The 25,326-nt window shown below is 38.4% G+C and overlaps 1 protein-coding gene across 1 annotated transcript in view; it reads right to left on the bottom strand.

Moving 5' to 3' along the window:
• Positions 1–24,966, bottom strand: part of STRN3 (striatin 3) — an 89,491-nt gene extending 64,525 nt beyond the window's left edge. The window contains exons 1-7 of the mRNA XM_025202479.1: positions 24,949–24,966; positions 19,626–19,729; positions 9,216–9,289; positions 6,442–6,523; positions 5,893–6,072; positions 5,198–5,330; positions 2,947–3,088 (exon numbers count right to left, since the gene is read on the bottom strand). Of these exons, the coding sequence (XP_025058264.1) occupies positions 2,947–3,088; positions 5,198–5,330; positions 5,893–6,072; positions 6,442–6,523; positions 9,216–9,289; positions 19,626–19,729; positions 24,949–24,966 (733 nt within the window). The remainder of the gene's footprint in view (positions 1–2,946; positions 3,089–5,197; positions 5,331–5,892; positions 6,073–6,441; positions 6,524–9,215; positions 9,290–19,625; positions 19,730–24,948) is intronic.
• Positions 24,967–25,326: the final 360 nt, after the last annotated feature.

Genomic DNA, 25,326 nt, shown 5'->3' with positions numbered 1-25,326 from the left:
TGCAGCATCCTTATAGGCTTGGCAGTGCTACACTGGCTAGCATTACGGAAGAAAGAGACTTGGGGGTCATCATTGACCACAAAATGAGCATGAGCCTGCAGTGCGATGCTGCGGCTAGTAAAGTGAGCAAAACGCTGGCTTGCATCCATAAATGCTTCTCAAGCAAATCCTTGGACATCATTCTTCCCTTGTACTCGGCCTTGGTGAGGCCACAGCTGGAGTACTGCGTCCAGTTTTGGGCTCCACAATTAAAAATGATGTGGAGAAGCTTGAGGGAGTCCAGAGAAGAGCCACACGCATGATCAGAGATCAGAAAAACAGACCTTACGACGACAGGCTGAGAGCCATGGGGCTCTTTAGCCTGGAAAAGCACAGGATCAGGGGTGATCTGATGGCCAACTATAAGTTTATCAGGGGTGACCACTAGTATCTGAGGGAACGTTTGTTCACCAGAGCGCCCCAAGGGATGACAAGGTCAAACGGTTATAAACTACTGCAAGACCATCTCAGGCTGGACATAAGGAAGAATTTCTTTACTGTCCAAGTCCCCAAGGTCTGGAACAGCCTGCCATCAGAGGTGGTTCAAGCACCTACATTGAACACCTTCAAGAGTAAATTGGATGCTCATCTTGCTGGGATCCTATGACCCCAGCTGACTTCCTGCCCTTCGGGCAGGGGGCTGCACTCGATCTTCCGAGGTCCCTTCCAGCCCTAATGTCGTGAAATCTATGAAATCTTTTAAGTCTGTCCTGTGCTCCGCCCCAGCTGTGCAGTGCCTGCCCCAGCCCCACTCCCTCCCTCACTGCGTGGGCCTCATTCTGCCCCCTCCTCCCCCCCACGCCATGCCCCTTCCCTCTCCCCTTGCTCCTCTCAACAGACTTACCAGCTGGATGCCACTCTCCATGATGCCTGGCTGCACATCGGAATCTGATTGGTACTGGCCGATACAGCTCATTAATAATATGCTATTGGTATCTCTAGATAGCAGGTCTAGAGATTTGCCCATAGAAAACAAGTCAAAAATTTGAAAGTATATATGTGCAAAGAAGAAGAAGAATTGTAAAAGTAGTAATTGGAATTTATTTAAGAATATTGATGGTGTAGGGTGTTTAGAAGAAAAAAAGACAAGAAGTTCTGTGTTTTCTTGGACAAAAAGGATCTGTGTTTACATGGAGGAAATCTATTTGTCTATGAATAGCTTAGAACATCTTAAGAAAAAAAGTAATTTCAAGTTTAGTTATGTAATAAGGCAAATGAATATAAATCCAGTCATATCAGCCCACAATTATAACAGGCAGTAAAGTAGGACATTTGGAATACTACATGCAATTCTGATATTATACAGTATCATGTTCTTTAACATCTGTGCAAAATAAAAACTAAATTGAAATTGTAAATATCATAACTTTAGGAAAAAAAAGGAATGTTTAATACCAGACTGAATGGATCCTCAACTATTCCAGCTTATATAAGGAATAACATCGAAGTGAATAGAATTATATTAGTATAAAACTGATTGACAATGCAACTGAATGAAATTAGGTCCTAACATTGCATCAAAGGAGAGAGTGTACACAACATTATTCAAAATCTTATGCATATTAAGGAGAAAGAGGCGTGAGACCATAATAATAGGCAAACATCTAGTTTGAGAGGAACCAGGTATGTATGGGAAGAAAGGGAAGATTTAAAAAGGTGTAATTTTCACAGTGTTGTGGGCAAAAACACAAAGTGGAATAACAAAGCAGGAAGATAATACTCAAGAGCTGTTCAACCCAAAAATATAATCAAAACTTCCAGCTAGAAGCTGAAGTTTAAAAAAAACAACTTCAAATGGAAAAGAAGTTAAACTCTAAACTGGGAGGATAATCAATCATTAGAACAAACTGCTACATGAAGGAATAGACTCTCCAATTCCTGCCACGGTCACATTCAGACCAGATGCTTTAGCCAGGCATTGCATTATTGCAGAGGGCTTTATATTCTTTTTGCTCACTGATATCAAAGTACTATGGAAACTTTGAAACAGCCTCTGTACTACACCACAACCCTTCAAACCCAGCCTCCAAGATCATTATTCTAAGTCACCTTTGCTGACACTGTCAATTTTGCTTCAACTGCAGAGCCCATACACATCTGTTACAATACAACTGCATGTGGAACCAGGATCTCCAGTTGTGAAAAGTACAGTTAGTAAAATTTTCTCCCTCTACAACCACTTCTTTGTGTTGTTCTTTTTGTCGGGGGGAGGGGAACGACTTGTTTTGGTTTTTTAAGACTATTATCCAATTTTGATATGCCAGAGAAACATACATCTGCTCCTGAATTTCACAGGGCAGCAATCAGTATTTTAGTTCAATTTCTACCTTAAATACAGATGCAGCCATATAAAGAACATCTATTACTGATTCTACCAAGAAATTAGTTAGCATCTCAATATGTGGACAAAAAATAATGTACTGGGGCTTTTTCATAATTCTTCTAACTCCTACAGGAAAAATATTTAGAGGGGAAATCCAACTATAAACATAAATCCTGATCAATAACAAACACAAAGCATATATTTGAAAACTGACTTAGCTCAGACAGGAATGTACAATTCCAGCACTTTCTGGTAAAGAAAAAAAATGCTGATCCCAGAAAGGAAATTGGTATGTTCAAAGGCAGAGATCAGAAAAAACAAAAAATTAAATATAGAAAGAAACTGCCCTCAACAGCAAATCAAAGCTGGATTTGAAGTTTAATCATTGTAACTAGTCTCACATGGTACGAGTATAAAAGTTTCAATAGCCAATGTCATATGCATCTAACTTAATGTTTACTTTGCCAACACCTAATCACCACAAACATTCACACATCCATTCCATCTTAACATGTAGTGCAACTCACATGTACTGTTATGAAAATCTTTGTATGTTGCTAAATGTCATTCAGTTAATTTCTTACCCCATTCTGTTCCATCCCCTGAACTTCGTGCTTCTCCAGCTCCCTCTCCATCTTCTGCTGTCACTAAAAAATCAAACTCTTTCAGAGCTTCTTCAGTATCAGGGTCATCAGTAAGGTCAGCAGCTAGACCTTCATTACCAATCTGCAAAGGAAGTCAACACAATATATGTATTCTCTGAGTTTTAGGGAAATGCGTACTATTAAACAAGCAGCAAATTTTCTCCTATAAAAGTAATCTCAAGTGAGTAAGAAATGAGGAATTTAAATTAGGACTTAGTAGCAAGAAAAAACAACATCAATAAGACAAGCAAACAGTGAGGCACACATTTCTTACACGTACTTTAAATATACAATATATTCTATCAATCTTCATCAAGTAAAGACCAATACTTGCTTTAGTTTGCTGAAGTATTATTTATTTTCCTCTTTTCTTACTTGGAAAAGTCACCAACTGGTATATCTAGCCACTTTTCATGCTTTACTAAGAACTCTGTAAAAAGCCTTAAAAACAATCTATATTTTGCAGTGGTCAAAAAAAAAAAACACAAAACCAAAACAAAACAAAAAACCCCAAACCTGTCCTCCTATTCCAGTTGCAATTAAATGTTAAATATAGCTTGGACAAAACAAGACAATCAGTTGTTCAAATCATCTTACTGTTACTTATTTCTGCAATACAAAAGTATTACGATTATTACTCAAACTGGAGAATTATCCATCATCTTCACATCCATTTAAACCAACTCTTCATCTTTGAAAAACAGCAGACAGTTGGTTATCAATTACAAAAATACAGCACTTTAAGCAAAAGCCAAGTTTCCAGTAAGTCAGGGTCAAGACTTTTAGACACTCTAGCTATTTAAATGAAAGCAAAACGAACTATAGCCAAAGGGTATCAAGCTGCAGAGATATTCAGTAAGCAAAAATAATGTACAGCTCTCCAGTATATACCACCATAGACTAAAAATACCACACCTAACTTTTACCTAGAAACTACAAGATTCAAGCAAGTTTCTAAATAGGAGAAAAGGGTTAATGAGACAGGCAATATAGTCTAGACTACCAAAAAGTTGACCTGAGAATGGGAAATCATAAAGGAAAACTAAGGTCGCTACAAACATTTCATTTGTTCTGGGAGAAAAGCCTTTTTCCTGGAACAAAAAGGAGAGCCTACAGATGTTACAAAACTTTCTTCTGGAAGAAAAATGACTCTAAAAGATCAAAAAGTTATGTCGGTTACCTGTGAGGAAGATTTCTTCCTCCCCATCTTGTCTGACCACCTGTATGCTTCACGGGGTAGGGGGGACATGGCAATGCCCAGAGGACAGAGGCAGCCACAGGGACAAAGCACAGGCTACTTGATAGCTGCCATGGGACTCTGCCCCCTGTGCTACCAATCAGCTCATTGGCAGTGAGGGAAAAATTCTCCTGAGGCAGGAACCCTCCAGGACCACTGGGAGGGTTCCCACTGTGAAAGAAGATGAACCTTTCTGGTTCAACCTGGAGGACTGCAGCAGGAGGTAGATGCCTCCATCTGACTGGCAACAAAGAAACAAGCACATCTTCAGTCTTTTTTTTTTTCTTGTACTATTAAGTTTATTCTCATTTGGTTCATACTTGCTCTTTACCCTGTCAAGTTCTACTACAGTATACACAGTCTGACACTACCCCTTCTATTGTCACAACAGCCAAGTAACCATTCAACTGAGAAGCAAATAGAAGTCTTTGGAACTACTCCAAAATGGCTGAATTAATATGAAAATTAGGAGAGATTAAATTTTGCTCTCCTCTATGGCAACAGAGAGCACCGCTGTGAGATTACCAAATAAACTGTTAATGTTAAATTTTTTAACAGAGTAAAACAAAGGCTCTGGGGGAGAGTTTGGGGGATGTACAGAAACAAAATAGAAGATAATTGCATCTTTGAGCAGAATAAATCTGGGCCAGAAGTCTTAATTGCATGTAGGAGATGCTGGTTTGGTGAGCAGATTACAACTACTCAAAAGAACGATACAAGCACCAGTTAAGCTTGTTTGAAAAGCATTTCAAATTCTGGAAAAAAATAAACCAAATGTATTTACTTACTTATGCACAAAAGGCTGCAGGGGAGTACAAGAAAAGTTAACCTATTCAGCCAAATGTATTTACTTCTATTAGGAACACAAGTTTCTTCAGGGTATTTTAAAAGCACAAGTCTTAGTAAATTTCAGATGTACATGACCAAAAGTCAACAAAAACAAAAGATCTTTACTTTGTGTTTTTTATTTATCCGATGTTTTTCCTTTCCTTCTGCAATATCTTCTATCATATCACTCTCCTCTTCTTCATCACTATCATCTGCATTTTCTAAGAAGTTAAATGTTTCAAGAACATCACCAGAGTTCCTATAAAAAATGTTCACGAGATTAGAGAAGAAATGTAAGTGATTAAGTCACGCATTTATTTGCTGTCTACCTTTATATAATCATTTTAAAACGTTTTATACACAACAAAAAAATACAACTGCAAGGGATTACTCTTGGAGAAAGACACTATACAATAATTCCCTATATAGATTAATGAATGAACAGCACCATCGTAAAGTGTCAAAACTGATACCACCTTAAAGCATTAAGCCTAATTTTTACACAATGTCCAATTAGTATTCATAGTTGAAGCTTAAAGACATGAAAAATATACTAATAAATTTCACTTATGTTTATAATTCGCTTCTAAAATAATTAAACTTGTGGACTCTCATGAACTCAGCTGTACTATATGAATATTAACTGACCAACACATACAACTAACTATAAATAGGTAATATATGAAGTTTATAAAAGCCTAATCAATTTCTCAATACCAAAATACCATAGCTGCCTGTCTGAAATAACATATTACTAATAAAAATAGGTCAACATTATCCAATAAGCAAACATTAAAAAAAAGTAACATCTATTCACCTACCTTTTGATTTCCTGTCCCTTTTGCTTAGAAGAAGGAGATTCACCTCCATTAAGGATCTGTTCTAAGTTCTTTGTCTCCACTGAACCATTTGGTTCTGAACTGGAGAGCCCAAGTAAAGATCTTACCCTCTGGGACCGTACATCCAATATTGTGTCTGTGTAACCAACTTCCTGAAGATACCTAAGTAGGTTGGGGGAATGAAAGGACAAAATTAATGAGAAACAATAGAAATTTATGTACCCAGGCTTCTATTTTTAAAAGACAAGATAGTTAAATCAATTTTCTTCCCATGTCATGTATTAAAAGAATTTCTATATCAAAATCCACTTGCCCATGGATTGCTCCTGATATCATTTACAAGAGTGTCAACTGTAAGGCAGCCACAGCTTTACACCCACTGCTTTAAAAAAACTGAGACTAGCAAATCATGCATGGCCACCTAATATTTGACCACTCTGACAATGCAAATTCACACAGCAAAGTGAGGTGTTTTAATGCTTTAGAAGAAAAACTTGAGTATACAAACAGATACTCAATTATATTACTTACTGTCTTAATAACTGTCTGCCTTGCTTCCAGGTCAGTTGACTATTTTGAGGTACTGTAGGAACCTCCGTCTCTTTGGTTTCTTCTGAAAAGATATAAACCAATGTCACTTAATAATTTTCTTCCTCCTTGTACAATACAGGTAAACTAAAACTATGTTTTAACCTTTTGAGACAATACAGACACAACAGATTTTATCAGCTTAGTTATCTATTTGCCAGACCCAATGCTGCACCCAACTAGGGTCCTTTAGAAAATCCACATTCCACAGCCACAGGGTAGCTAAAAATCAATTTATTTTTTTTTAAATTAAAAAGTTAGATTTTTGTTAATTCAAATCAGATTTTATTTAATTGTACTTTTTTGGTTAAGGGGGTGTGCGTGCGTGTGTGTGATTTTTTTATATAAAGATAACTTAAATTAAAACTATATTAGAGCTCAAAGACATCATTATGGAATGGGGACTACAACTTCTAATTATATACTATCTGAGACAATATATTCATATAACTTTTTTAGAGAAGTTTTATATAAATAGGTCACAACAGACCATGGACTATATTAGGGGTCCGATCTTATGGGGTACCTAAAGGCTCCTCTATAGATTAGTAAATATTAAAGAAACCACTCTACCCAGTGGTACTCAGTGCTCAGTCTAGATCCCATTAAGCATCTCTGTGATACTTAGTTTCACTTCTCAAACTGTTGCTTGTGCCTCCAGAGATAACATCCTTGTTAACAGTGGTATATGGAGATAAGAGATTAACAGACCTAATTACCTACCCATCAGTCCTATTGTCCCTCTGCAAGTTTGCGTACAGTCAAGCCCTTACCACTCTCTAAAAGTGCAAAATTTCAAGAAAGTAAATGAACAGAGGATTGTTGGAGGTAGAGTAGATCTGGGCAAGGAGGAGGAGTCTGCAGATAAACGCAAGGAGGAAGGGGCAGTAGAAACAGAATATAAACATTTTGAGCAGAATATTCCAGAAGTCTTAAGGGATACATTTCTTAGTATAGTCTCTCCACTGATTTGAGATCTAGTGAGTGAATGGTATGAGAAAAGGGAAAACCTATCATGGCAGCAGGCTTGCAAGGCTGTAAAAGAGATCCTGTCTAGGAATATTTTAATGAAGGTTGTGTCAAACAACAAGAATGCACTTTTTGTAGAAAACTGATCAAATCGAGGCTTCCTTATCAGTGATTTAAATCTTATCTAAATCTATTTGATTTAAATCAAATCCACCCTGCACAGTCATGATTATAAAATCAAAATTAGTCAATTAAAGTTCTGACTTTGATTATAACATTATTAAAAACAACATATTGTTACACAGAGTAAGGACTATACTAAAACACTATTTACTGGTTAAAGCAGGGGTGGGCAATTATTTCAGTTGGAGATTAATGAGTTAATGAGATTCTGTGAGCTGTCAAGGGCTGCACAAAAAATCTTTCAGAAGATATAATTTTAACGAATTATAAAAACAAATCATATATTAAAATCAAAGCATCTATAACATACTAATTTTATTTCAAAAATATTTTTGCCCTGATCTATGTTTGAGTAGTGTATATAGAAGTAACTGCATAACATCTCAAAATAAAGTCTTATTCTTGTCTATTGTATGTGGGAGGGTTGGTGGCGTGGGGTTGTACGCAGAAGAGAGGATGTGGGGGAGGGGGGGTAGGTGTGTGTGTGTGTGCATGTGGGTTAAAAAGCCTTTGTTATAACCTTAGCCTGCATCATAAATTTTCTAAAGTTAAGCTGATGAACTGGCATTATTCGCAGTTTTATTTATAATGTGTTACATACATGTATTCAATTGCTCATAACTTTCCTATTTCTTTCAGAATTATCTAAATAGCTGTAGGCAGATCACTTATGAGAATGATTCATTCTAATTCTCTTTTCAAGTGGCACGTTTAATATCAGTTTACTATAACAAAATGAGTTGGTAGAAGTCTGAGTTAAAAAAAACCCTACAATGCACCTTTCAAAGAAAAAAAGGAAATATCCTATTTTACATTATTAAATAAGAAATGACAATAGCAAATATCACAATGTAGAAATTCCTATATTTTTATTTCAGTTACAGTTTTCTAGTTTTTTTCTAAACCAGTGTATACAACAGTGAAATGTTACAATAAATGAACAAAATCCTTCAACAAAAAGGTCTTAGAAGAAGAAAGACCAAAACTTGGTAAAGACCAAAACTTGCAGAACTGACTTCACCTGTCAACTATCAAAACCTATTACATTTCCTAATCTTTCTGAAAGAAGCAGGGAACTGAAGTTTTTTCTATTTAAAGATCAAATATGCTAACTGCCAAATACTAGGGTTATATACCTTGCTAGAACAAAAATACAAAAATAAAACTATTTTCAAAACTTAATTTTCTTCCTATTAATTATAAATACATTATAATGGCTAGGAGTTGCCTAAGAATCAAATCTCAGAGTAAGCAGAAAAGCTGCTTGCAGACATTAAAAAAATGCATCTCTCACCCAAAAACAGCACTTTACTTTAAACTTTGCGTGCTCCCATGCCAATCCCAGCATATGCCCAGAAAAAAGGCAGCATGTTAGTTGGACCCAGCTCGCTCAACATCTGTATAGATCAGGTGCTTTACTGGGGGGCTTTTTTAGCGTTTTTATCTAATAGCTGATTGAATCAGTCAAAGTAACGTGCCGCTGCTTCCCATAAAGCTTGTTTTTGTTTTTGTCTGCAAGCAGCCAAAAAAGAATTAAACTGAAAGAAACAATTTCCAAGAGTTACCTGATTCAAAAGTTGGCATTTTCAAGTCACCTTGGTTCAGTTCTGTGCCATATTTTAATTTATGATATTTTGCCCTAAAAAAAGGACGACACAATATATTTAACAAGTCAACATAAAGGGGAAAAAAACCAAATTCAAACATCTTACAATTACAGATAAAATTTATATAAAAGATATATTGCAATGTTTTCACTTGGGTAACACTGGTACAGTAAATATGAAATTTAAGACAATATCGATGTTAACTATAAAATTACATGTTAGCTTCAAAATATATTGGTGTTTGTATCTCACAATCACATTCTTATATTGTATATATTATATTCTTATAATCAAAGAAACTGTTGCAGACAGCTTATATGCTATCCATGAAGCAATGTCAGCTAATAAAAAGCTTTTCAACACCATTATTTATGGATTATTTACGCTTGCAGCTGCAACTAGCTAAGTAATTTACTCTGAATAAGCCTCACATTTGCATTCTGTGCTAATTACCAGGAGAGAAGCAGGGGGAGGGGGGGGAAGAGAAGACTGTTGCAAAACAAGACATAACACCTTAAAGTGCCACAGATAAGGCAGGAGAACCATGGCAGCCACTGGTCTGCTTTATATATAATCTAGCAAATTAGTGCACACCCAAATAGTTTCCATATTTACACAAACAGAAGACACCCCTGATAATAAGACAACTCCCCAATAATTAGATTCTATTTATGGAAAATGTATAAAGTTGTTGCAATTGTCTAGGTATAGAATTTAATTATTGTATGTCTGTCTTGAATTTGTTCCCCTCCCACTGCTATAGCAGAGAAAATAAATCTGGGGAGTCAGAAAGCCCCTTGCCCTCTGCCTACCTCCAATTTTTCCCCCCTGCAGCCTTTTCCCCCACTCCTTGCTGTCAGATCCTCCCCCTACCCCCACCCCAGCACATGGAAGTGAAGGAAATTTTGAAAACGCTGATCTTGAAATTAAAGCATAGCTCTAGTAAATTTGCATGCAGTATCCATATACTTACATCCAGAATTGATACATTTTACCTTTTTTCCAACTGCTGCAAGCTTTAACACAGGCACTCCACAAACACATTTTTAAGCAGCACTTTGGCACCTACTTCTATATAGTACAAACCATGCATGATATTAGTTCAAAGCCAGAAAGGCTCATGATTTTCCATACAGTTCACTGGGCTGAGCCCCAGCATAGTCAACAGTGTCTCAAACCATGTTGACCCTACAGCTAAGCAGGGGGCAGGGGTTCTCCAGATACCTGCCAAAAAAGGATCCATGTGCTAATTAGCCCCCCCATCCATGACTAGAACCGTGTGTTCTTGTCACAAATCCTAGGAACTTCCAAACATTTACATGCAGATGAGGTGCAGGGCAAGCTGGTCTGGTTCCACCTCATGGAGGTCAGGGCTGCGCTAATCATATGTGCCAGGCTGAGAGAGAGGGTGAAAGAGGGGTTCTGGGTGAACTCTTTGGGGCCCCGTTTGGTGATGTTTGCCAGACATTTAGGGCTGATGAAGAAACAGGAATCACTGGAAATGGGAATGAAAGGCACAGCTCAGCTGTGTGAGTGAAGAGGAAATCAAAATGTATGGGCGACAGATGCCTTCTGATCCGGGGGGGGGAGAAGACAACATCAGCAGCTGATTACTGACCGGGGGAGGGTCCCCAAGCGCATGGGCAACTGATGCCTCCCAAGCTTGGGAGGGCACCAGCAGGGTACAACCGGGAGTGGGGTGCAGGGCAGGGTGTCCTTACACTTTTGCATGCGGTACAGCGGCACAAGTCTTGGGACTTCCACCGCCAACATCCCACCAGCAGAGCCAATTTCAGGGGGGGTACAAGTGCTCTCCATGACCCCCTACTAGCCAGACCGCTTGCTCTCAGGGGGGGCACCAGCACTCTCAGGGGGTACATGTGCTTGCCCCCCCCCGGTGTCCACCCCTACATGTCATCTATGTTGAAATGTATGCAATGCAGTGGCTCTCCGTGACCACAAAAAAAGTAGCTGCTGAGGTGGACTACACTCAATGGGCACTATGATCCATCTTATTCAAATGGGCTGCACTAACTTATCCTTGTAGTAGGCTCCCATCAGCATATCAAACATAGCATTTTTGGCATCAAGGGGAGAAAGTTAGGGCTAGCTAGGTATTGTGGTACTTCGAGGCCCAGTGCCAGTTCCCTGTTGAGGGAATACCAACCTGGTATTTTTTAAGAGCCAAAAAAAAGAAGTTCCCACCATCCGTGTGTTTGCCCAATATTGGCCATGTGTTTTATAGACGCACTCAGTGTTCGTTGCTTTTATTCAACTTCATAATTGGTTTCCACTACTAAACACATGCTGCTTTTGGCTCAAGTTTAATAATAGACAAAGTATTTCATGAGGTTTACTTGTATGCAAATACAAGTTAAAGGGCTTTTCCCCCCACGCTGACTAGGGGAAAACAGCCTTGTCCTGTATTCAAGTAAACATGGTATATTTGTTTTTGCTCTGATCTTAAAGTGAACAATATAGCAATAGTCCCTTGGCATATTAGTAAGACTTGTAGTTTCTCTTTAACTAAAAAAAAAACGTGTCATGCTGTGCCCCACATTCTGCACCCCCATTTCCAAAATCCTGGATCTGCTCATGATTATCTACCTCAAGGGTGTCCAAAGTTTTTGAATGTGGGGCCGGATCGTGAACTTTTTATCACCCAGTGGGCCAGCGAGCTATATTCAAAGACCTCACAGGAAGCAGTATCACATCACCCCTCCTGAAACAAAAGTAGAGTGTTTACTTTCGTTTCCGGTCACAGCACCTGGGGCCTCAGAAAACGGCTTTGAGGGCCGCATGGCAGCCCGTATGTTGGACAAGCCTGATCTACCTCATTTGACTTCACCTCAGACCCTTGCCCACCCCTCCTTTCTTTAACAGGATCTCAACAACTCTCTTTAAGAGGATCTCAACAACCCTTTCCCTCATGCTCCCCTGCTACCATGTGTGTTAGGGTATTTTTAAGCTTTCCTCAGAGGAACTGGGTATTGGCTGCAGCCAAGGCTGGAAATCTTTACTGGGATGTGCCAATGCTCCCAGCTGGGACAAGCTGGAGGGTTCCTGGTTAGAAGGTCTTGCTGCTCTACTCAAGGTCAGGCTGATCATCATATCTGGGGTCAGGAAAGAATTTTACTGCATGGTTAGACTGATATGGACTGTGGCGATTTTTGCCTTCCTCTGTAGCTGGGGACGTGGCCTCTTTCTGAGATGGAGTATATATTAACCACCTTTACTGTAGCAAGACAATAGCCACCAGTCTCCCCGTTTTACTTGAGGCAGATTAGGCTGTTATATTTTCTGTTGGGTCAGGATTGACTGTGTAGTTTTGCTAAGAGTTTAGACAATGGATCTGTATAGGATGGTTTGGACAGGAATGATCCTGCCTTAAGGCAGGGGGTTGGAATAAATAACCTATGGAGGTCCTTTCCAGCTTATGATTCTATGAACTTCTTTAAAACAGAAAAAGAAACAAGATCTGACATGACCATCTCCCTTCCCTCCTCTCATTCGCTCTTTTGCCTGATATCACTGACAAGACATTTTATATCTGTTCTCCTTCTCTAACTTTCTATCCTCTAACTTTTCAATCCCAACACATAGGAGAAACAAAGTATTCTACTAATCTCATTCTCTTGAAAAGCTAAGCCATTTTGGTTGAAACTTGACCAACCCCCCCCGCAAAAAAAAAAACCAAAACCAAACCAAGGTAAAGCAGGTACCTGGCATCGAAAATGTCAACAGTTAAAGTTTGACAAAATGATCAGCAATGGAAAAACACAATCATATGTTTAATAATAATGTAACGGAAACTGTCTGACAGTTAAGAGATGACCTGTACATCAGGAGATGAAAAAGCCAAAGTGGCAGAAACCGCACATCACAGACCAAATCAAGAATCCAGCCACCCACCCCACACAGAAACACATGTCCAAGCTGCAGTAGAGTCTATCAATCCCAGATAGGCCTCATCAGCCATCTTCCAATGCACAGATACAGCAATCATGGAAGAATAATCCTCAACTGTAAGGAATTGCCACAGAAGAAGAAGATATTTAACTACTGTACAACACAGAATTCTGGGCACAACTTAAGCCTTAAGAGATATTTCCCTTTTTAAAACGTATTTGTGTTCAACTGCGTTGATTTTTAATCATATGGAACCCTGGCTATTTTTAAAATTGCTAATCTGTATTTCTCAGTGTACCATTTTAATTGTTTTTGTACTGCATTCTCTAAGGTAAGAAATTAAACCTCAGACTTCTAGCACCTCTTGTGTGTCTAAGCTCTGGACTTCTTCAAATAAAATACATTGATACAAATTATTCTTATTCTTAGCTTGTAAATTAGTTCACACTTTATAAATAGTATTTGACCTGGTGAGTTTTGATTGAAATACTATTTTACAGAATGCTTTCTGAAAGTGTGCCAAGTATTCTGGCCATATTCATGAATGAAATAAGCAGTACATTCAATAACTTAGAAAGCCAATGCAAATTCTGTAACAAGGGGAAACAAATGTTTTTAAAGAAAGATTTTGAGGTACAGTTTCAAAATAACTAAGACTTTTGCTCAAAAATAGGACCGCATCATATTTGAGAGGAAGTTTGTCAAAGAAAATAATTATAATTTAATCAAACACTAGCAGATTTTATTATTGTTTTTTGTGCTATTTCAGTTTGTTTTTATACGCAATTTTCAACATTCAATGAATACATCAACCCTATCTTATCAAATGACAAGAAAACAAAAATGATACACTAGTTTAGAAAACAACTGTCTAATGCCTTATCTGCTCAATGGAACAATGCGGCCAGCAGCGTGTCATGAGTAAAGGAAACATAACATGGAGAGAGAGAAAGAAAGGAGACCTTAAAAAAAGGAAATGAACAAACAATCAGCTAGTATAATTGATACAAATATACTGGGCAAGTAGAATGGGACAATTTCCTCTATGAGGGAGGCCTTAATTTTTAATTTGCAAAAACTACTGAAAGTGTGAAAAATATGACCAGACTGCCCCCTATATCTGTGTCTGTATTTTAGACAGGATCTTTCAAGCTGTATCATTCCGAAAGAGCATAAAGGGGGGAAAGGAGCCTAACCTTTTACCTTCTGAAATCTATTTACCCAAGAACTAACTCCTTAGAACCATATAGCAGCACTTTTTTAAATTTATGGTGAAGATTATAAATCAGAGAGAGAGATTTTCTGAATTGGATAATGCTTTGCCTTTACACTGATGGCCAGAAACGCATATAGAAGAGACCCCTCCAAGATAAATTGTGCAGTATTTTCTCAAGGCTAAAAAAAATTTCAAAATGAATTGTTTTACTTTGATTGATATTGCTTATAAATTGGGTAATTTAAATTTACATTGTCAGGCCTTGGGTGCAAAATGTTTGTCCTTGACAGTAGATCCTTCCTGAGGCAAAAGGGGAACCATACGGTATAAATGTATACAATACCTGAAGTCTTACTATTTTGAGATGAAAGTTGGTTCCCTAAATTTCATAGATGCTCTACAAGACCATGCTAGAAGGAAGGGCAAATTAAGCATTTACATGGTATGTCAACTTGTCTGACTGAATTCTAGTGTAAGCCAAAGATTGTTTGATAAGGGTTGACTCAAAAGTTGTTAAAAGGCACAGGAAAAGGGATTTATCACTTCTAATCAAAAGGCTCCTTGCCACATTCTTGTTGAATATGCATGCCTGGGCTGTTCTCTCTCTCAGCCCTCCACAGCAATGGCTCTCAACCATATTACCCTCAAAGGCACCCCTCAGTAGACTCGAGGCACCTCTGAGAAAATGCCAGGTCTTACTTTTCAATCATTATTTTGACTATGGAAAAATAATAAAGCAATGCTTCTATTGCAAAGAACTCAGGAAGACCAAAACAGGACAATGTTTTTACTACTATGGATTCCTGTTTGAAATTTCTGGGTTTATCTTGTGAATTATGTTTGCACACCCAACTGTGCTAACATTGAATGGTGCCCACTGGCACCCTTGAAAGGCTCTAAAGGCACCCTAGAGTGCAGTGGGCCTATGGTTGAGAATCGCTGCTCTATGTGATTTAAGAACAGCAATAAAGTGAGGGCCTTGATTAGCCCTGTGCTATAAGCAGGGGCCAGTAAGCTCAGCAGTTGTGACAGCCAGCTTGCACTATAAGCCACGATCTGTTAGCTAGAATGTGTCTGTATCCTTATCTGCCAACTTCTTATAGTTTCTAGTGATGTGCTCTTCCTAGAGATGCCTGGTCAGCCAAGCTGAACTGAAAGCTTTACAGGATAAGAAAGCTCCTTATATTACTTCAGAATAAGAAAAAGCTCTTGCTGCAAAGCCTCTAAGACCAATAGTCAACTGATACTTAACATAAGCTAACTATTAAGAACAAAAAGGATCTACTTTTGGTTGTTTTCTTCTTATGCTGCTCTGGTCTAGTAGGTCTGGTAAAGCAATCCTATAAAACTACTAAAGGAAACTGAAAGTGGTTGGCTGGAAGGTCTTCTGGTCCCTCCTTGTTTTACAGATCTGTTTCCTGCAAGCCAAGGGACCACAGAAAACTAAGATTCTGAAGTGGAATGAAATTTTCAATAGCACTGAAGCAACTTAAGCTTCACCAGAAGAAACTTGCTGGAAGATTCAGAACAGTTCACAGGGTCTGCAGAACGGTGGCTGTTGCAAAGGAAAAACAGAACAGGCAGAGCAGAAAAGGAAAAAGGCAAAACAGTCCCTTTGACCAGAAAGGACTTTGGTGAGTTCATCTCAGAAATCAGAGCTTTAAAATACTCTATAGAGGCACAGATTGATAAAAATCAAAGCAGAGATCAAAGAAATTTAGGGCAGGGTCACAACCCTGACTGTAAAAGAGAGAAACCTGCAACTAGCAGTAAATCTTCAAAACAAAACTAAGATGAGTCAAAAAAGAAAAAAAAAGCAGCTTGCAAAGAAAACTGAGATTACAGGAAACAGAGAGAATAATATGTGAAAAACAGATGTCCAGCAGAAGACTCATATTCCTACTGATGAAAACAAAGAATCTAGTCCTTGTCACACAGCTCTACATTACCCCAATTGAAACTAACCAAGAGACAGGTTGCATTTTGAACAAAAGCAGCAAATTCTGAAGAAGGTTGGAGAAACTTCCCAGTTCTATTCTCACTGGTTACAGGCAACATTAAGGAGAAAGATATATTTGAGTAAAATTACAATACCTCTCAGAGAAGCAAATAAGACACAGATGGGGTTTTCCTTCTAAATGCATCTCTACACATCAAGAGCAGCAATATATTAAGAAGGACAGAAAGGAGGTCTTAACATCTTTGAGAAACTAAACTTAATGGACAGCACACCGGAACTGCAGCCTAAGACTCGACATCCATTGAAAAGCAAACTCTTAACCCCAGAAAAAGAAGATACCAAAGTACAAGGACAAGGAGATAGGGAGAAGTCACAAAACTAGGAGTATTCAAAAGAATTTAAGCAGGACTGAATAATATGAGGGAGATGAAAAAGTAGAAGGGGGAATATCACAAGGGAAAATAAAAAAGATAAAACAGCAATGTTGGGGACCAAAATAATTAAGAAAACAGGGAAGTACAGACATATTCTAAGACAAAAAGGAAAGGGTAAGGAGGGTGGATGAAGGGTACAAATATAGTACAATATAGGACATGAAATATGGCTCTGCACAATTTCCTTCAGGAAACAGTATCTGACAAACTATGCAGAGCAATGACTCCATAGGGTGCGAGTCAGGAACCTCCCATAAAGGATTTCACTGCTTACATATGGAGGGATTATTGTATTGACTTGAATACAAAACAAGGTTTCTTCTCATAACTGGCATGGGGAAAAACTTCTTTTCTTATAACTGCATACAAGGAAATCTCACTAAATACACTATCATTAAACTGTTGCCAAAAGCAGCATATGCTCAGCAATAGAAACCAATCATTAAGCTGATTAAATGCAGCCAACACTAAGCATGACTATATATTGCCCACATTGGGCAAACATGCTGCTAGAAACCTACCACAAAGATAGGTTAGAGCAGACCATTTGAATAGGACAGGGATGGCCAGAGTTACTCACAGGGGGAGCCACATCTAATCCTCCACTTAAATTCAAGCGCTAGAGAGTGGGGGGAGGGGCGGTGCTGAGCACAAGCAACCCAGAGTGGACATGATACCCACCCCCAAAGCATCGAGCTGCTCCAGCTTTCCCCTTGGGGAGTGCGCCCTGGGATAAGCAGCACAGCTGCAGCCCCTGCCCCAGCACCAGCAGTCCTGGGAGAAATGGGCAGGTGTGACAGAGCACCTTTTGGGTGCCTGTCACTTCAAGGGCTGGAGCAGGCAGCAGGCAGGAGCTTGATGAGGGCAGCTATTTTAGAGCCCAGCTCTCAGGGCATAAGGGGCAGAGTGTTGGCCCAAAGGGGGAAAAGACTGATCAGTTTCCCAGTGAGGGGCTAGGGGTGAAGTCAGCCCACAGTCTGGCTAACTGCCGAGACCACGCAGATGAGGACTATGGGAGACCCAAAAGTCTGTGCCAGCAAGGAGTACAAAGATAAGTTTGATGGCCTATGTGGTCGCTCGAAGGCGGGGGGTAGTATCTGGAGTGTACATGTGTACATACACACAGAGCAGTGCTGAGCTGGGGGGCCATTTGGCTTAAAATGTTGTTGACTCTGCTAGGACCCAGCCCAAGGAACTGTATGGAAAATTACGAATCTTTTGGCTTTGGACTAATATCATGCATGGTTTGTACTATACAAGTAAGTGCCAAAGCACTGCTTAAAAGCGTGCTTACGGAGTACCTGTGCTAAAACTTGCAGCAATTTCAAAGCTAAAATGCACCCATTCTGGTTGAACTAAGTGTACAGGCAGTATATGCAAATTGCTACAGACATGTCTAATTTCAAGGTTATTGTTTTCAAATTTGTTCCTCACTTCTAGGTGCTCAGGAAAAGAGCAGGGTATGACAGTAAGAAGAGGGGGAAGGGACTGCCAAGGAAAAAAGGTGCGAGGAAGCAGAGAGCAAACGGAGCTACTTGACCCCCAGATCTATTTTCTCCTCGGATTAATGATGGTGGGGGAGAGCTAAAAGGGTATAAAAATAATGATGATCTGAGAATCCACATGGGAGGGAAACTGGACTGGATAAATAATGGAGGGAGCAGGGGTTTAGTAAATAAAATTACTTTTAGGGCAAAAACATATAAAAGAATAGACAGGGACCAAACAGAAGTGCAAATATATTAAAGACAACCAAACATTTTAGATATACTTTTTCTTATACTATAAAAAAAGTGAAGACAATTCCAGATTAAATATATTCGTCACCAGCCAATAAACCAGTGTCTCTAACCCAGATTATTTAAAAAGTAAAATACGTTAAGTATTATATTGATACTACAGAAGATAAATTACAGAATTGCTGTACATTATTTCCTTTGTAAATATGTAATGACCTCCATCTCATGCGCAATTCCTGTGTATTACTCCAGTATTGGAGTTTTGTTTCTGTATTTGCCTGATTTTTTTTTTTTTTAAAGATACTGATATACCAATGATCATCCTCTATATTTTGTCAACATACAGTGATGATTTCATCCAATTCAAATAAAAATAGAAAGTAATTTCTATTTAAATCGCTCTCTCTCTCGAAACGTTATTATTGGTTTAACAGGTGAGAAACAAGTACAATATATCTAACAAAGTTTAACTTTTTAGTATCTCTCATTTAGGAACAGCACACTACAGCTTTAACAATAACTTGTACAGAATGCTGTTCTTTGAAATGGAAAATGCACATTTGACACTGTGAAACAAATAGAGAATTGGACTAGCAATTATAAACAATGATGTTTATCAACTGATAAAGCCTAATACAGCATTGGACAGGCACAGTAAAGTTTTTACTGTTTCTATGGGAATTTGTTAGAAGCTAGATTCCATTACTCTGCAATTTTTTTGTTATACAATTATTCCTTTGCTTTATGAAACTGGAACATAATAGATTATATCATTCTTTGTCTGTAGGACAGTTTCAGAATTGTTATATAGCAGTTATGGTGACATCAGGAGAAGCACAAAACTTTACTTTTGTGCATCAGGAAAAGTCCGTTTAAGAAAACACCTGGTAAAATAGGCTTCAGACTTAGGAACATGTTTCAGAACGATATTTCAGGACCTCAAACTAAACTAAAAATTATTAGTTTAGGCCAAACCGTTGCCAAAACACAAGGAGTTCCTCTATTTAAAGTGATCCTCTGAAATATTACTAACATCCACATGCTGCAACAAGCATGTATATGAAAAGAAGTTACCTCTAAAAAGCTAAAAAAATCTGCATAAATACATACCTTTCTTGTTTTAATGCATATTCTAACATTTTTATTCTTCTTACTAAATCTTTCTTCAAATTTTCCTGACCCTTTCTTTCTCCTTGTAAAAATGCTATCCGAGCCTGAAAAGACAAACAAGAGAGTGGATTTGTTTTCTTCCATTTACCACAAAACAGATAAACAGCCTAGTTCATTAATTTGTTTTGCATTGCAATATTTAGTTTAAACCTCTAATAGAAAACTTCAGAAACAAAAATATTTACATTAGATAAATTACACACACTTTCATTTCATAACAAGTGCAGCAATATAGCTAGAGACTCGATCTGACAGTTAATTCAGATAGATATTCATAATCTAACAAAGCCATAGTGAAAAGGATCATACAAGACTTGCAAGTTGCTTGAATGATAGAGAGGTCTAGTCTTTCACTCAATCTGCTAATTTAAGTGAAATCTTAAGGAGGATTTGAACACCAAATACCAATAGCATTTGAGGAACTGGGCTGTTGCCTACACAAGCTCATGCCTCAGAACTAGTCCTTAAGTGCCACCCTGCCCTACACTTCAAAAGGAACACAGCTAACCACCTCAACTCAAAATACTTAACCTTTTGATTGGCTAACATGAAACAAGAATACATATTTTTTGTACTGAAGACCAGACTAAACAGACTCAAATCAGAACCCTACTGATGTGTAAAGCTTTAAAACAGTTACAGGGTTTCATCTTGGAGCTAGTTAATCTGCAAAAATAATACACTTTTTTTGTATAGAAGACAAAGCCAAACAGTTTAATTTCAGAACCCTACTTATGCAAAAGCTGAGAACACTGATGCGATTTCAGCTGAAAGAACGACAATAAAAAACGCAAGATCTAAACAAGATTATAACAGATATCAAAAACAACCCATTAAATATGGGGATTAATTTCATTCAAAAAAATCATTATTCTTTGGGATTAGAATCCACTATATTCTCGATCAGATCCCTGAATTTTTGGATCATCCCTTTTTCAGATTAAATCAAAATATCCTCAGGACTGGCACACCAATAAAGTCCTATCTTAGCCTGTTTGCTTGTCTTCATTAGAAAAAAAGGTGTATTCTTACCTCATATGAACTAATCAGGGGGTTAATTAAAGCATGTTAAAAAGAGTGAAGGCAAGACGGTTACTAATTTTCATGAAGTTAACAAGTCAAATAAGAAGCTTTGAGTAGCTAAGTTTCAATGAACAACTATTGATACTTCTGAGAAAGAGTAAAACTTCACACCAAAATGGGACATAGAATAGAGAAGGGAAAATAAATGTGCAAATCTATATTGACTACTGCAGGGCTTGGGTATTTCAAGAGATTTGGAAGTAGCAGAGAGTCTGGAATGGGGTATTTCAGAAAACATACTACCAAAGAAGAAAAACTACAATTTGACTGCAAAATGTTACTGTTAAATAACTATTTGCCCATCCCAACACAAAAGTTACTGCTTACCAGAGGAGAACTAGGGATGTATATATCTTTTAAAAAATTATTCATTGAACCTCCTCCAATTAGACTGGTTAAACAGTTAGCTGGAAGTCATTACCTAGGCTAATGAAAAGGCCTGGAGATGTCTATGGCAGGTGCTTATCAGGCAAGGCTAGGCTGGGACACCGTGTAGCATGTTTTTTGCTTCACGGGTTATTTTAATATGCTATTGTCTTTGGAAAGTTATTTCTTCTGTTTTGTTGTCCTGTTTGATTGTTTCATAATTTAATTTTGCTCTCTTCTATAAGATGCCCTGAGCCTCTTTCAGGAAGGGTGGCGCGTGAATCAAACTAACTAACTAACTAACTAACTAACAAATACCCAATTTTTGATAATTGACTAACCTAAATTTAGGTTAAGACAAAAAAGTCTCTCTCAAGGCTAAATATACAGTTTCCTTAGTATGAATGTATGCAGCTTTCCTGAATAAGTAGTATTTAGCTAACCCCCACCCTATTTTACCACTGCTCAATGCTTATAGAACCATTTTTACAGGTGATCCATTACAAGCACATAACCACATACCCCACCAGTTATTTGGAGGTTGCTATATGCACTGTCACTTTGGCCATTTCACTGTCAACATTAAAAAGCAAAGTAGAACTTCAAGACAGAAGACCTTATTTGGCCATCTGAAAGCACTACAGGTTGTTTAAATATATTCATGTTACTGGCCTTCTTAGCTTCTGTTTGCCTTTGCTGCCTAACTGGTCTCCCACATGCTACCTAGACTAACCCTGATAGGTCTTAGTTGTTAGCTGGCATAATCAGGTTCCATCACCTCTTCAAAAGAGAGGTACCAGGAAGCACAGGCCTTTCTGGAAGAAGTCAAATTACTTCTGGACACTTACCTATCTGTTGTCATTTAGAAACAAACATAACCCATATCATCTCCTTCTGTGGAAACTTTTCTGGAGTACAAATCAGGATGTTTATCCAGATTTACTAGATACTCTGGATAGTAAACCTTTCACCCAACCATAAGCTTTACACCTCCAACTGCAAAGATGATGAGAACAACTCTGGAAAAGGCACAAGACTCATGCAAACAACTGTAACAGCACACTGCTAACTGATACTCTGGGTTTGCTAAAAAGAATCTCTGTAAACAGATTACGTCACTTTGAGAAAGGTAATGACCACATTTTTCTGATGGTAGGCCTGATGAGAGGAGACTGACCAACAATACAGTTCTTTTAAATAGTAAAATATTAAGAATCAAAAACTGAAAACAAAATCATGTGGCTTCATTATAAATACATTTGAATAACCAATCTTACATTTTACTTCCTTTAATCTTAAAACAAGCAGGCAAGGAGATTTTTTTTTCCCCAGGAAAGACTGGAGTTTTCTACTGATTTAGGCAGAAATTAAAAATGATATTTTTACCAAGAGACAAATCTTTGCTCTTCATTTTGGGCTAAATTATAGATTAAAACCTTCCCAGGATCCAAAAAAAGGCTGAGTAGAGAGATCCCCTGTGATAACTATTCAAGAGTAGTATAGTCATGGAATTAACAGTAGCTCTTGACCTATCATCAAGGCTTGTTAGTATCTTTACACATACTACAAGATTATCTTTCTTGTCCTACAGATGAATGTTGAAAGAAGAAATCATTAAAACCTACTAGAATTTAAATTTTAGTAATTAAGATTGTTTTCTGCCAATGGATAAAAGCAATTCAGCTCCTGAGCAGCCAAGAAGAATTCATGCCCTATCATTTTATATAGACCCAATCTACACTTATTCTTGTCTAAATTTTTCATTCTCTCTTTCCACTTAAGGAAGATTAAAAATGTTCATTAAACAGAGTGATTTCAAAGTCACCATATTAAACTCATCATACCTTGGTGTAAATTTATTTTGAACAACTTGTGTAACAAAGCAATTATTTCCCATGCAGAAGACAAAAACCTTACATAAGTGATTTACGATGGAAAGAATATCAAAGGGAAGAATACAATACACTCAAACTATAAAACAGATAGGACAATGCACAAGAAAAAATTAAGTCAACAACTTGTACAAAGCCATTTTCATGTTTGAGAAGAGACTCAACTTTTGCCTTCCAAACAATATATAATCTATCAATCCTAAAATGGTTCATGAAGAAAACACTAGAGGTCAGCAACACAGTTTACTACATCCCAATGTAATATGCTTTTCCTAATTTTTTATTCAACTTTAACAAGATTATTATTTAACTGTATTACCTACAAATATCTGAAAAGAAAAGCAGTATGCACATTCCATCAACTGAAAATGAATATAAAGCATCAGTTTTAAATGGTTAAAAAGGTTACATGGGGGGCATATAGAATGCCTTGCAATTGGTGACTAGACAAGAAATCTGCTAACAACACGTAAAAATGTTAACTGTTAACATGCTCCAGGATTGCATACAAGAACATCTAAGCAATCAATCACACCTGCCAGCGGTCAGCTGATTGAAAGGGGCAGGGCCTGGCTCCCTTATAAACCCTAGGAGCTGAGGCCAGAGGCAGTTCACTGCCAGCAGCTAAGGAGGAAAGAGCTCTCTGCCTTGGAAGAGAGGGAAAGCCTGACTGAAGGTGCAGCATCTGACAGCTGAGGGATGGAGTATTCCCTGGTAGGCTGGGCTGTTGTTATGGCCGGGTGGCTTCCATTTATGTTATAGCTAAGTGGCTCATGTTTGTGTTGCTGTTTGTAACCGGTGGTTTGGGTGAGGCTATTAGGAGTTGGAGGAAGCCTCATAAGGGACTCACACTGGAGTGGGGACCCCAGCGCCAGTGAGGGCGCAGCCTTCGGGGTGCACAGACCCCAGCCCCAGAAAAGGGGGCGGCATTACTGAGGAAGCCCCGGAGAGGGGCGGCATTGTGGTGAACCCCAGAGAAGGGACATTGCGGAGACGCCCCAGTGCAGGCGTGGTGAGCCCTGAGAGAGGGCGGCATTACTCAGAAGGCCCAGTGCGGGCGAGGTAAGCCCAGAAAAGAGAAGTTGAGGAGGCCCCAGAGGAGAGGGTACATAGTGAGATAGGGCCGGAGAGGGCGCTTATCAAAGGAAGGAAGGCCCAGAGAGGACAAAAAGGGGCCAGATTGTAATAAGGCTAAGACATTATGTCTATTCCATTGGCAAGGCATGGGCTGTGGCGTAGGGGAGGAAACAGAGCTGCAGATAGCACCCCCTGGCAGCGGGGTGGTACAAGGGCAGCCTCCTGCTAATTTACATCAATTAATCAATTAACAGCAAGGCATGGCAGGAGAGAAGCCGGGCTGTTGCCCCAGGAACAGGTGTGCAGGCCACATTTGGATCGGCCTAGAGCCGATACCTGTTACAATATCCTACTATCCTTTCACTTCCACTGTGACACAGTCAGAAGCATGCTACTGATTCAAAGACAGGCAAAAAACTAGTAGTAATTTCAAAACCTGTGTGCATCATCTCCAGCATTAAGCAAGTGAAACAACTCTGGATCTTTTCTGTTAAGTTATTCCTGTACCAGCTGTCTGCACTATAATGAAAGCAGCTTTCCAGGGAATCAAACAGAAATCAGAAGATCAGGTTATGTTCCATCATGACTTACGGCCTTAACAGCCCTAAGAACAGAACTGTATTCAAAGAAACATTAATAAAGGACACCAAGAAAAGCTCCACATATTTACCGAGGTTTGCCACAATGCAATTTATGCTATTTATACATAGCCATAAATGAAAAAGCAAGGGGGGGGGGAAAAACACTCCCTGAACTAGTACCAATATATAGACATAACAGCCTAAAAAAACCTCACTATGGAACATGTTCTCAAATCCAAAAACAGAAAAATGTTGTTTGCTTACACAAATGATGAGAGTCATGTTGCCCACAACATAAGGTCAAGAGATATTATAATTTGAATCACACATGGGATTAATAAAGGTAAAATGACAAATGGACCAGTTCTTGAGTCTTTTCTGGTTACTTTATGACGCAAATTTAACTGCCTTGTGTAAACGGAATCTGTGTGTAGGAGAAGCAGAGTGGCCTTCTGGGTCCCAAAAACAGATTCCAACCCAAAAGAAAGGAGAAACCGCAACCTCTTGCTTAGTCCTTAGAGACTGCCCGCTTATCAGATCCAAATCAAAGCAACCACTAATGACCAGGGATCCTAGTTTTCCGTTATTAAAAAACAGCAAGAAAATTCTTTGATAAAAAACAAACAAAAAAAAGTGTTTTTC

The sequence above is a fragment of the Alligator sinensis genome, unplaced genomic scaffold (assembly GCF_000455745.1).
Source record: "Alligator sinensis unplaced genomic scaffold, ASM45574v1 scaffold720_1, whole genome shotgun sequence".
Classification (NCBI taxonomy): domain Eukaryota; kingdom Metazoa; phylum Chordata; order Crocodylia; family Alligatoridae; genus Alligator; species Alligator sinensis.
This window is presented reverse-complemented; position numbering and strand designations above follow the sequence as displayed.